Here is a 15,004-nt window from a genome sequence, read left to right on the forward strand (position 1 = left end):
CAAGGGGAGGAGTTGAAACAGTTTATGTTCAAGGTATGAGGAGTCTGTAGATATTTTCTCAGTCTTCTTTCTGACCCATGCAGTATACAGGTCTTCAATAGAAGGCAGGCAGTACAAATTACAGACAAATGGTATATGAAAACAATAATTTTCTCCCCAACAATGTCCTAGTGATTAGAATAAATGTATAACCTTGGCCTCCATATAATTATATAAATTCCTTCTTTGACACCAATCAAACTGATAGACAACATAAAGCTCACAACAGATAATGTTCTAATTTAATTCATATTAATAATGTCCTAAATATCTCAACAACTTAAAAGTATTACTATTTTGAAAAGAAAACAAAATAAAAAATATATATTTTCTTGTTCTATTTTTCCAGATTTACAGCATGTAGATATACAACCACTGTATTACTACTTTTCCTACACGGGAGGTTATTCTAGTTCTTTGATCATTTTGACTATCTTCTTCTAACACTTATTCCATAGATTTCATGCATGGTGACAGTGACATTAAAAATAAAACTTTCTTCCCTATGGATTCTTAGTATGAACTTTTGCTACTTCATAACAGCAACTGCCCAGATCAATGTACTCATGATGATATCCATCAGAGCACAAGTGTCCATGGCTCAGACCCAATTATGTTTCTTCCCCACCCCCAATAATGTATGCAAACTATTGCATTCCAAATGTGTCAATTCCTATCTGGGCTAGAGTTTGTGGGGTTGAACTACAGAATGAGGAATATTGGGATTTACTATAATCTAATCATAGTGCATAGCTGAACCTAGGGAGTATATGGACAGCTGAATTAGAAATGTAAGTGCTAGTAAAAGGCAAGAAGGCATTTGAGGATGCCAAAGGAAATCTTAAGGTACACCTTCATTTTACTTTCTGGATAGGAATGTAGGTTTCTGGATAAGGATTTAGGCTTCTCTTCAGAATGAATCATCTTCTCTTATCAACAAGCTGTAATTGTTAAGGGCATTGGAACTTCAGGATGAAAAGTATACATACAATATTATTGAAGAAGGAAATAAATTGTGGCTCTTGGACCAAACATTCCACACCTATGAAAATTATGTTGCCTTTACTAAATTTGGAAGGGGAAGAGAGCTCATAACTTCTGTTCAGAACTAAATATGATGCCATGCTTTTGTATACAGGCAAAAGATTATGAGTTTTTATTTAAATAGTTTTATGGTCACAGATAAGAATTCCAGATAAAAGCACATTAAATGAATTAAATAAAAATGAACTCGGATAACAAAAAAATATATCACAATTGGTGATGGATTCAAAATATTTTTTTAAAAAAAATACATTTTTGGAATACTCATTTTAAAAAGTTTCAAAATAAGATTTTAATAACTTTTGACTTTTAAGAAAACTATAGTATTCTCTGTATAAAAAACTCAAATCAATTAAATAAAATCTTCCAGCTGTCACTATCAAAATGAATTGCATCCAACACCATTAACTCATTACCCAACCCTATACTTTATTTTCTGGTTGACTTTCACTGCCCTATTCTGCCTTCCCCTTGATATTATTATTACATGCTTCACTTATTCTAAATATTTGGGAATCTTAGCACTAAATTCAGTGCTGAGCTACAGGATTGCCTGAAGCAGAGTTTAAATGTCCCTTTCTGTTAGCAAAGTCAACACTTTTAAAAGCCTACAGGACATTCAGACATTCTTGCCTACATCTGCATTCATAAAAGTAAAGGTTCTCCTCACACATATGTGGTAGTCGTTCCATTTCTCTAGTGCTCTAGAAATGGAGGTGGTGCTCATCTCCATTTCTAAGCCGAAAAGCCAGCGCTGTTCAAAGACACCTCCGTGGCCGGCATTACTAAATGCTGAAGGAACACATTGGCACTCTGTTACCTTCCCACCAAAGGTGGTTCCTATTTTTTCTACTTGCATTTTTATATGCTTTCGAACTGCTAGGTTGGCAGAAGCTGGGACAAGTAACAGGAGCTCACTCTGTTACGCGGCACTAGGGATTCAAAACACCGAACTACCAACCTTTCTAATCGACAAGCTCAGCATCTTAGCCACTGAGCCACCGTGTCCCTCTGCATTCATAGTACACCCTAAAGGAGATTGCTTTACCCTTATATGTAACAAAGTCTACTCTGATTCTGAAAAAAAAATGGTGATTTTAACTGGTGTGTGTGTATGTGACTGCAGGGTGGATAGTTTGTTAGTCTTTGTGATAGTCTAGTTATGATATTAACCAACAGCATCCTTGTGCTTATTATGTTATAATAAACCATCTGGCACTTTTTCCCAATCACTTTTATTTTTTACATCCTACTTCCCTTCACCCCATGCTTCATACTACCAGAAAAGCAAAGTGATTAATTGGTAGGTAGCTAATGCCAAGCAAGAGGTCCAGACAAGGTGGAAATAATTCTGCTGATCTGGCATAGAATAATTTGTTCATTTTTGCATCCTACTCACAGATTCTAGTGGGAGTTGTCAATTCTGTTTAGGCATCTCATTTGAGACCAGGAAAAAGTGTTTTAATGAACAGATTTAAGTTCAAATAAGGTTAATACCAGCACTTTATCACACTGGGTAACCTATTCAAAGGTAATAGTTAGACAATTGCAAATGACACATATTTGCGCAGAAAATTCTCAGACAGATTGTTCCTGCTTAATAACAAGGTAGAGAGAAGCCACATAGAGTGGAGAGGGAAAAAAATTATGTAGAATGTAATGTAAAAAAAAAAATCTCTGTTACTTGGCAACAACCTACTTTGTATGTACTGGTCATTCTATATAGAAGACATTTGTGGAATAACATTATCACAGAGTAGGTTGGGGTAGGGAGGCCACTATGTGACATCTACTCTGTCAAAGATATAGGATCTGTGAATGAATGAAATCTTTTGTAAATCCAACCGATCATGGCCAAAGCTGGCATTCTCATATCTAAAAGTCATCAGTGGCAATTTGCATGACAACAAATAATTGGCTTTTATTTGAACATAATAAAGAGTCTTTCTATGTCAAAAAAAAAAAAAGCACACATTTTTCAGAACCCAACAAAGAAAACCAAGCCTATCAAGGTGAAATCTAGTCCAAGCTCAGCTTGACTTCCCATTAAGCAGCTTGACGGCAGAAAACATTCTGCAAGCAGGGAAGAAAAACAGGGGAAGTTCTTTGAATCATTTCAATACACCATTCAGAACGAGAAAGAGGCAAAGGGAGCCTGTAAGCATGCTGTTTGATCAATGTTATTTCCAGGCACATATCCTTTAGAATATGCTAAACCATTAGAATGCAGATGGGAATAAGGGAGGATTTGAAGAGAAGTGGTGCAGACTGGAAAAAGTCTACTCCATTCTTTTGAATCAGAACAAATTTCTCTGCTGACACTGCAAATGATAAAGGGTTGTGAGCAAAAGCAGATTCCTGCCCTTAGAAAAACTGGCATTAAAAAAGCTGAAATGTACCGTAAAGTACTTACACAATTTACAAATGTGGATGGATTTACTTGTTCTACAACATATGTAGCCCAGAGTTTTATACAGAACAAATGTATAGTCTGACATAAGGAAAATTATGGCAAAGCACTAATGCACATCTAACAGCCTTATAGACAATTTAAAAAGTCCAATGCATACATTGAAGTTGATGCAACTTATTTCTGAGTAGTGCACATATAACTGCACTGCTATTTCTCCAGTCATAAAATCCTTAACCCTTCTTTAAGATTTAAGTCAGATCCAGCCAAGCCTCTGATGCTTTAAATTTACAGAAGTTTCCCATGTCCATCTTTGCACCTCATAAGCTAGAAACTAGAACTTTAAAAAATAACCCAACATTTCAATTGTCCGATGCTTTATTAAAATCTGTCATGTTCACAGAGCTTCTGCAATGTATATATTTTTTCAATGGTCCTCTTGAAAAAAATGCAAGTCCAACATTTTCATGGATGTGGTGGTGAACTGAAAATGTTTACTGATTATGTGCAATAAAATATAGTGTTCCTGATTTTAAAAAAAAATGTTTAAAAAAATATGCATGGATTTTTTGCTTGATCCTAAACAGTGGAATCCTTCCTTGGAAAGATTATATGATGTTTCTGCAAATCTTTTTTCCCCCCTTTCTCTCAAATCTTCTTTCAATTCTACCTTGTTCCTGTTCCAATTTCAACCCTCAGTTAATGACCACTCATTCAAAATTCCGAAGGCATTGAATGAGTAGTAGTTACAACTGTGCTCAAAGTTCTGCTTGGTTCAGCATTCCAGCAACTAACACCTGGGCAATTCAATTATTATTCCATTTATGGAATAATGGACTGCACTCAAACAGGACTAAAAACCATGGATAGGAAGAGTACAAAGTGATGACAGTGAAACATGTCCTTCATCCATGCCACAATGTTGACAGCCTCTATTTACCAAGAACCTTAGGTGGATAAATCCACTCTAAACATTTAGCTGACTGTGACTATGCATAATAGTATATCATCTTTAAATAATTCAAATGGGCATCAGAATAGATTTTCTAGGAGAGCTATAGGTAAATAGAAAGCCATACCTGAAGATACATTGCTAATCTTTGATTAATCTCAGGTTTTCAAATATTGGTAGAACCAGAAGAAGACCTCTAAAGATCACCTTCAACTATAAGCAGGTTTATGTGGGGTAATCCTAAATATCATGCTGCATAGGGCCAGGTGAGTTATTTGTTTAATATTAAGCTCTTCTCCAAATTCGTATCCATTTGCCCACATTGGACTTTGACTGGGAATTATGTGACTTTGAAATCCAATTTACCTGGAGGACACCAGATTGAAGAAAACTGCTATAAAATATTCTCAATTCCTAGACAAGAATCAACATCTTAGTGGGAATTTATCAAAAGTTCCATGCTATTGATGCATGGCCTGTTCACTCTCCCTTCCTCTTTGATGCTTTCACCTTTTGGTCTCTCCCATCCAACCAGAATCAACTTATTCTTTGCAAACATATACAATGATTTCCAGAAAGGACTTCTAAATATTGTATAAGGTGAGAATTGCACACAGTATGAGAAATGTGGATGGACTAATTCACATTTTACTGTTCTCTTCCTCCAAAGAGGCTGTATTCCATGACCTGCAAGGCATCCCTGCAATGTCACTGAGTTTAGCATCTTAGACCCCTATTATGCCAAAGAGCTACTTAAGATACTTGTGCAATTATCCTGATCTTGGTAGCTATTTGATTCATTTTTCTATTAACCTGTGTTCTGAAGACTTAATGTGTCAGTTCATAAGCATTTATCCCCACTACATTAATTTTACCTCCTGGCATGAAATACAAAGCCAGTGAAGGGGGAAGGAGAGAGGGAGGGAGGGAGAGGGGGAGGGGGAGGGAGAGGGAGAGGGAGATGGAGGGAGAGGGAGAGGGAGAGGGAGAGGGAGAGGGAGAGGGAGAGGGAGAGAGAGAGAGAGAGAGAGAGAGAGAGAGAGAGATATGATAAGGAAGGCTGGCATAATTGTTTTGCCAAAAAATGCTATATCTATCATCTATCTATCTATCTATCTATCTATCATCTATCTATCTATCTATCTATCTATCTATCTATCTATCATCTATCTATCTATCTATCTATCTATCTATCTATCATCTACCTACCTACCTACCTACCTACCTACCTACCTATCTATCTATCATCTACCTATCTATCTATCTATCTATCTATCTATCTATCTATCTATCTATCTATCTATCTATCTATCTATCATCTAATCCTTTGCTGTTCAGCAGTCCCCTTCCTGCCAGTGCCCAAGGGGAAATGAGGCTTCTTCATCTGAAAGGATGGTCAAGCCATCATCACATTACAGGGTTTCTTTTTCGTCCTTGGTTCCCTCCATCTATTTCTCGTTAGCCAGTTTGCAGAATTTATGCTGGACTGAACCGTGCCTTTTTAGACCATTACTTATTTGGAGAGTACAATCAGCATTTGAAGTGTGGCTATAAATCTCATTCTATTTAAACAGAAAACATATATATATATACCCTTGGTCAGCAGAATTTGCTGGTGATATGCTAACAAGACCTTTTTGAAATATAAGATAAACTGTTTTCCTTCCTGGCATCCTGAACAATCAACTTTCCATTCATCTGCAGATGTCATCTGATATATCTCTGCTTGTTTGTCTTGTCATCATACCCAGATTGCTATACAGAGCCAGGTAATAAGTGTGCTATGCATCTTTATTATGTATAATCTTACTGACCAAGCTTCCCCCCACTTTTAGTTTTAAAATTGGGAGATTGTTCTATAAAAAGAGATGGTACCAGGTGGGGATTGTGCCTCTATGCTCACATGGAGAATAATCTCTAACCCTATGTCTGAATATTTTGACAAAATAAACAAACTGAGAGGCATGTAGCTTTTCACTCCATTACTTATTTATTTCTTTTATTTCATTTGTTAAATTTATTTGCCACTTAGCTCACCGTGGGGCTACTCTAGGTGACTTACAGTAATAAAAAGGAAGAAAATGAAAGGAAGGTAAATAGAACATAAGTAAAATAATAGAACAATAAAATAAAGTGTGAAAAAGAAGACACTGAGAATCCATTAATAGGATAACCAAAAAGATAGGCAGGTGGAGAGCACAGCATAAGGGAGTTCGGTAGCATTAAATGTGGATCTGCTTGGATAAAACAACATAGGTCATGGAATCAATAAGACTTACATTACTGAAGCAAAGAGACTATTCACTGAAACAGTTTTGGTGAACTTGAATTTTTTGGGGCCAGCGCTGTTAGAAGAGGTTCTCATCAACCTTCAGATACTGACAAGTGCTTGCTGGATGGGCAGCTTCTTCAGCATAATCAGAGAGGCTTCCAAATTGACCACCTCTAATACATCTGTCCCCAATTTTTTCAGCTCTGCAAACACGCAACGGCAGCAAGAAGAGGGGGGGATGGTTTCACACAACTGCAGTGTCGCATACTTGCCCACTGCTGCCAGTTCACAGAGCTGGAAAGATTGGGGACCTAAGCCATTAAACTATCCTTTGTTCACATGTTACAATATCTGGAGTTACACAACACATCAAGCCAAAATCGAACACTATGATACTGTATTATATGAATCTGGCCTGAATGTCTGTTGCTGAAATCAGTGGACTTGCATTAAAATACTTTGAAAATAACAGTCCAGTGAATTCTGCCTAAGCTATAGGTATTTCAGGCAGCATGAGAACAATGCTCAGAGACTTATGTATAAAGAATAATTCATATGTAGGTCTAAGTAAATAATTGATTTATATTGTAAGCCACCCAGAGTTATCTTGTGGTAAAATGGGCAGCTAATAAATTTTACAAATAAATAAATTATTTATTTAGTTTTGGTCACCAAGATGTAAAAAAAAGATGTTGAAACTCTAGAAAGAGTACAGAGAAGAGCAACAAAGATGGTTAGGGGACTGAAGGCTAAAACATATGAAGAACGCAAGAACTGAGTATGTATATAATGAAAAGAAGGTCTAGGGGAGACATGATTGCAGTGTTCCAATATCTCAGGGATTGCCACAAAGAAGAGGGAGTCAAACTATTCTCCAAAGCACCTGAGGGTAGAACAAGAAGCAATGGGTGGAAACTAATCAAGGAGAGAAGCAACTTAGAACTGAGGAGAAATTTCCTGACAGAACAATTAATCAGGGGAATTACTTACCTCCAGAAGTTGTAAATGCTCCAACACTGGAAGCATTTAAGAAGATATTGGATAACCATTTGTTTGAAGTGGTGTAGGGTTTCCTGCCTGGGCAGGGGGTTGGACTAGAGGACCTCCAAGCTCCCTTCCAACTCTATTATTCTATTCTATTCTATTCTATTCTTAAATAAATAAATCCTAAAGTTGAAGAGAAATAGTTTTTACTGTAATTTGCACATAATACTTCATTATGTCCCTTATAATAAGCATTTCGAAAACTCCCTAAAGTTGCACTGTTTCCATTTTTTTTTTGTAGAAACATTGTACTTGGAAATATATTTCCTAGCTAATTATATAGCACTTAAAAAAAACCTGGTATGAGTTAGAGAGGTACACCCAATCAAACCTGTGGTTGTGATTTTACCCCGTGTGTGCTAATGAGACACTTAACACCTAGGCCTCTTTTTCTGGCTTTGATCCTAAACAAACAGTTACTTCTTGGCAGTCATCCAACTACACTTCTAATTAATTCACAATCAGATTTTCATTTTATTCCCATGTCCAGCTCATCACTTTTCTTTTTTGGGCTAATGCACTAGAGGGTGAAATGCCCACAAATGGCAGCAGGCACTCCAAAAATGTTAAGTGTGACAGACAAGAATTTCAGGTCCAGAAATGTTGAATAGAAATATTTCACTTAGGTAGAGAACAGCGCTGCCATGATAGAAAGCTGTAACTATTTAATCATTCAGAACATATTGCACCTTTTAGTGCAACACCATGTAATTCTCCTTACATGGGGAACAATGGAAAACTGGCACATTTGATGATGGTTATTTTAGAATTTATGAACTGTTCCACTTAATTTTTATATTGGTTAGTTACTAAAGCTCCATAAAAGGGACGAACTTTGGACTCAGAATGGTTCAGAAAATCACAGGAGCTCCAAATCCAATCTGTTTTCCATTGATGTCTCTCTTCAATACGACTGAAGATAATTTTGGGGCATAATGCAAATTGATATCTATGCTTCTACTTAAAACAAATTGTGGCAGATTTTGTAAGTACAGGTAATCCTCAACTTACAACTTTGACTGTACGAAGTGACAGCGGCACTCTTAAAGTAACTTTTGACTGTTTTTCAACAGCCATTTCTCAAAATTCAGATACTTGGCAACTGACTCATATTTATGACCATTGCAGTGTCCTGGGGTCATGTGATCTCCTTTTGCAAACTTCTGACAAGCAAGGTCAGTGGGGAAGCCAGATTCCTTTAATAACCGTGTTACTAATTTAACAACTGCAGTGCTTCACAACTGTGGCAAGAACGGTTGTAAATGGGACAAAATTCACATAAATATTTCACTTAACAACAGAAATTTTGGGCTCAATTGTGGTCGTGAGTTAAGGACTACCTGTTTGATATAGCTTTTTTATCCGTAGTGAAAGAAAGTAATCTTTACTTCTAAAAAATGCTATTGGTGGCATTCTAGGTATTAGTACTTTCTTTAAACGCATATAGGAAAAAGTGAAAATTGGCCAGACAAATGCTGGAGGAAAAGTATATACAGACACAACAGAGAAGGTAGGGATTGTGCTACAGAAGCAAAATCTGCTACAGAAGCTAAAAATCAGAGGTGGTACCCAGGAGTCGGTTCCGGCAGTCACTACTGCTGGTTTCCTCGTGGCTGTGTCCCGTGTGCATGTGCAGTACAATAAAAATTGTTTTGCACATACACAGAAGCAAAAAGCAAGATGGTGGTGCCTATGGAGCTGCCGGAGAACCAGTTTGGGGGCATGGCAGGCCTAGGTCGTTGCCGGTTCCAGCGACCCAGGCCACCAAACCACTACCGAACCGGTCTGAACTGGTAGGAACCCACCACTGGTGGGACCAACTAATCAGCTTGGGATGTGCTCTGTAAACTTGCACATTAGTATCTTCCTGACAACTTGAATGTACAATATTGTTTCTGAACCTTCAGCAGAAAGAAGATGATGCTTCCGGTATATGCTAGGATACATTTCAATACTTACTGTACGAGCATCCAAAAGCTTCAACCCGCAGACCGATATTTCCACTCGGGTTCCATGTCACAGGCACAAAGCGTACAAAGCGAGCTTTAACAGAGTGAAGGAATTTGTGCTGGACCACACTGTCAGCATTGACATTGCCATGGAAAACCTGCAAAGAAGAAGAAGAAGCCTGGATGTAACACAGAATTTGGGGGCATTTTTTTAAACAAATAAACTCCACGTGGTGATTCATTTCATCTCAGCAGATTCAGTTCATGCCAAAATAGTAGCCTCTGTTTCTGTAACGCAGGATACAATTATAGCTTCTCTGATAGGTAACTTGTCCAGCTTTACTTACATGCCTTTAGGATTCAGCCTCTTCCAAGGCAGTTTGTTCCAACTATCAAATATCTCATAATGCAAGGAAATTTCTTTTTATGCTTAGCTGCAATCTGCTTCCCTGCCATTTATATTCCTCGGGGTTAGACTTGCTCTCTAAAGCAATAGAGAATGATTTGAAAATCACTATCATTATCTATTCTTAAGCTTTTATTTGCCAAGCGAACAAACCTCAGCTTCTTCAGTGCTTGCTTCTAGGGCATGGTTTTGAAACTCCAATTTCTCAATGTGTTTCTTGAGAAAGACATGGACATAAGTATAGACATGCTGATTTATGTGTTTATAGAATCCAACATTAACATGTAGATAGATCAATGCCAAATAATTGCTTTTTCTCAATCAGGATACTATATTTTTGCAACCATAGCCCCAAAATATATTAAATATCAGTACTAGTACCAATATTTGTAAATACCGGTACTAGTACTGGTATTACTAGTAATTTATGATGACCAAAGGTGGCAAGAAAATCTCTAATGTCTAGATACAATTAGAGGTCCTTGTAAAATCGCTGCTGAAATGTAGTTTTTAATGTTACAGGAGGAGCAAAAATTACATGCAAGGGTATTGATCATATTCATTGAATTTAAATTCAATAGGGGATTTGTATTGTATTGCTTTCATACTACCCGCTTATATTTCCTGGACATTCCTACTTGGATTATATACACCCGGTCAGGTGAAAGGGCAACTATAAACCTTGATCAGAAAACATTGTGTGCTATGGCTCTAATAGGCTCTCTTGGAATTCTACTAATTTCCTCTCGACAAATGTATTTTTTTACCTGGACAAGACTATCCCTTCCTATTATCTGCTTTATTTTAAAAAAAAGAATAATGAAATTGTTTATTGGCATGAAATGATATCATGACAAAAATACTTGAGATCTTCAGCTATCTCTTTAAAACAGAGTGTAAACAGAATGTGTTGACCCAACTAAAGTCTACTAGGCTATTATTATTTTTTCTTTGCAACTTTACTTTTCACTTTAGAACTTAACATCAACCATTAAAAGAGACCATATTGCTCTTATGGCTCCCTCTGCCCCAAAACTAAGAATTTTCTCTCCTGTGTGTATGGGTTTTTTTTTTGGGGGGGGGGGGTGAGCTGCTGTTATTTACATCACCTGGGAACTAGAGTGGAAAGAAGGTAAATGGGGGGGGGGCAAAGATTAATATTTTAAGCATCAAGCTCTAGCTTAAAGCTGTAAAAGGCAAATAGAAAAGATGTAAGTTGGCAGAGACACTGAAGGATGGGAAAAAGCAAAAGTGTCCTTTAGAAAAGACAGCCAGTTCCACAAGGCATCATAAATTAAATGGCTCAGGATGATGTGCAACTTTCAATCTGACTTGATGCCTCAGCTAGCCCCAGCATATTTAGAGATCTATGTTCGCTAGATACCACAGTGATTGTGGCAATTATCTCCTTTCCCACTTTATTAGGTAGGTAATGGGGTAACATTTGAACTGTACATGGAAGGAAGCCATGTTGGCACACACTTGAAGGATAAGATAATGAACTGGGGATTAATTACTTAATCAAGGGATTTTTTAAGAAGTAAATGAAGGCTTCGTATCCGCCGAAATCTCAAAGATGGCTGAAACAAAAGAAAAATGAAAATAAAAGATGTTTGTGAGTTGTATCGCATAATTTTTCAATTTTCACTATTGTATTCCCAAAGTAAAGAGGATCAAATTTGAGCCTCTGCCCAACATTGTCTACTCCAGGGGTGTCCAAACTTGGGAACTTTAAGACTTGTGGACTTCAACTCCCAGAATTCCCCAGCCAGCCATGTCCACAAGCCTTAAAGTTCCCAAGTTTGGACACCCCTGGTCTACTCTATAACTGCTACATACAATGCCAAACTGAAATACAATGCCAACTGCACTCTGGAACACATTTTAAGAGGATTTGGTGCACATGCCACATTGATGATTTTGGGGAAAACAAACTTATCATGAGGCTTCCTTGAAAAAAAAAATGACTGTGTGAATCCAGTTCATCAAATTTTGTTTGATGCTAAACTGCTAAAGTTTGTTACAATACATTTTGAGCGGATCTAAGAAGATTCAGATCTTAGGATGAATCTTAAGGATGAACATATGTAATACAACACAACATAACACAGCATGGACACTTTTGCATGTATTGTGTCTGTATATTTGTGTGTGTACATGGAAAAGTACAAGTGTAGAAGTGGGGGGAAAAGAAAACAAATTAAACATAAAAATATTCCACCTGCTTCCTTTCCTTTCTTTCGCTTGGTTTAGAAAAACTATATTTTCTGGAGTGTAATGTCATTTTGACAAGAATGTTCTGTGACATTTTGAATTTATTATTATAGAAAATATTTGTCAAGTTATCCGGTCTATGCTGACTGGAAAGATGAGAAGGCTCTCACCTCTTATCTAAATTCTGTGAAATTACTATACAAAATTAATGCCAAGTTGGAAGCAACCAATCAAAGCGATCACTGGAATAAAACTAAATCTAAGGTATTATTTCTGGAACTTGCTTTTATTTATTTTTGGGAAAATGAGCAAAATATATTCAAATTTGGTATTAGCTGAGTGTTTTAAGTTTCTTAACCTCACCTAAGGAACTGGCTACTCTTCACATATAAGCAAAGAAGGTGACCTAGTCTATTGGGGGGAAATAGTAGGCATTAAGATACTGCCTTCCACATGGCTGCATTTTAATTGCAAGATTTATTCAAACAGAAATACACCTATCAAGAGCAGCTAAACTGCCTACTTTCTCTGTTTAATATTTCAGATAAAATATGACAAAAATATAACTAAGTACTTCCTTATTGCAATATTTTAGAAGTACCACTGTGTAGATTAGACTGGGACCAGAGAAAGAAAGCTTTAGTTCCCTGTTCAAGCATGGAAGCATGATAGCTTTTAGTTATCCAACATATTTCACAAGGTTATTACTGCGGGGGGGGGGGAATGGGGACAGATCTCCATATGCCTTACCCTGAGCTCCTAGAACAAAGTAGGGTCATCATTTAAATAAATAAATAAGTAAGTAAATAAGGGTGGTACAGTACTGCAGGCTACTTCTGCTGATCATTGGCTGCCAGCAGTTTGGCAGATCCAATCTCACCGGGCTCAAGGTTGACTCAGCCTTCCATCTTCTGAGGTGGGTAAAATGAGGACCCAGATTGTTGGGGGGGGGGGCAATAGGCTGACTTTTTAAACCACTTAGAGAGGGCTGTAAAGCACTGTGAAGTGGTATAGAAGTCTAAGTGCTGTTGGTATTGCTATATATCAACCAACTGCAATGCTGCAATGACCAGTTCCTTATTTGAGACATTTCCTTGAAATTGGATCATTGCACTATACCACAGTGGTTGAACTTGAATGGAAACCCCGCCCCTCCACCTGGTGACTCAACAAATGATCGCAACAAATCCTGTTTTCATTCCTCTCACAAACTCTGGCTGCCTGGAGAACATAGATTGCCTGGATTGATTTCTTGGATTCTCCTTGTCTCCTGAGAGTTCTTCAGACACCACGAAGCCAGCTGGAGCCTCAAACAAAACAAAACAAATCCAAGCTCTTCAAACTTCCATTTTCCAATGTAAATGATTAAAGTCAAGAATTAATAATCTATGGGGATTACTTGGAGAAATTCATTCTGGTGGTGGCTGCTGGATTGATGGCAGACTCCCCCTCTCCCATTATTTGCTCTCTACTTGTCCTTTTTGGTTTTTTGGTAATCAAATAATTGTTTTTCTTGTGTTTTTTAAATCATTGCTTATTTTATTGCCTTATAATCTTCTGTTCACACACTTTTCATTCCCCCCCCCCCTTTTTTTATTGTTATAGGATGCCATGAATAGCCTTACAGCAAGATAAATTATTTAACAAATAAATAATAAAGGAAGAAACAATGAATTGGTTGTATTGTCCAGTGCTAACTTGCATTAATTTTCCTACTTGGAGATTGAAAATTAGCAAGGTAAGTATATCCCAGTTTATTTTTACCTTTGGCATTAATAGTCTCATTGCTTAAAAATAATATCCTAATATCAGATATCCTAAGCATTTTAGGAGTTGACCCATCACCTTTAAAAGACAGTAAGTCTCATTGATCTCATCCTACTTATTAGCTGAAGAAGCAGTTATGAGAGGGCAAAAATTCATGTCTTGCATATCACTGCTTGCTCCCAATGAGTGCAGATATCAAGCACCCTGGTGAATACTTGAGGTTGTTCTGAATTCATATGGCTTTAAGTAGAAGTTTCTTCAAGCAACAAAGGATCCCAATTGGCCCAGCATTTCTACTTTCCCATCTGTATGTAGAAAGAGCCCTTCATTGAACATGTCCATTGTAGATAGTGAGGCCAGCATATTGGATTGGACTCCATTACTGATCTAGAGTAATCGAGCTCATGGTCTAATTTTACAAAATAACTTCTGCACAATATCTGCAGATACTTCTGGTAACAGCTGTTTATCCATATTTTCTTTTTACAGTTTGTTGCTTACACCTAAAAAGAAAACCAGGCACTACTGGGGAGGAATTTGATATTCTATCCCTGTTTGTCTCTGCTACCTTCAGTCCTAACAGACTCCTACACACGATGTGCCATCTGCAAAATATGAATTTAACTTTCAGAGGGAGAAGAGCCTCTCCTTTTTGCCTCAACAAGTAGTTTCAATCCATCCGGGTTCAAATAATCTCTACTGTTGCACTGTGAAATTTCAGAAAGTCAATATATGGATGGTAGTCCAAATATTTATGAATTTAAAAAAATCATTGGAAATAAAACACACTGAATTTGATGAAACTGTTCTGTCTGTGTGTGTGTGTGTGTGTGTGTGTGTGCATGCGTGCGCATGCACACACACACACACACACAGAGTCCGACAATTTATTACTTCTTTCTCTCTC

General features: G+C 37.2%; 1 protein-coding gene across 1 annotated transcript in view; it reads right to left on the bottom strand.

Annotated features, from left to right (window-relative positions):
* Nucleotides 1-15,004, bottom strand: part of CNTNAP5 (contactin associated protein family member 5) — a 407,927-nt gene that overhangs the window by 242,433 nt on the left and 150,490 nt on the right. Inside the window, exon 4 of the mRNA XM_081943815.1 lies at nt 9,721-9,868. Coding sequence (XP_081799941.1) covers nt 9,721-9,868 — 148 coding nt within the window. The remainder of the gene's footprint in view (nt 1-9,720; nt 9,869-15,004) is intronic.

Source organism: Natrix helvetica (genome assembly GCF_964273705.1).
Source record: "Natrix helvetica genome assembly, chromosome: 1".
NCBI lineage: Eukaryota > Metazoa > Chordata > Lepidosauria > Squamata > Natricidae > Natrix > Natrix helvetica.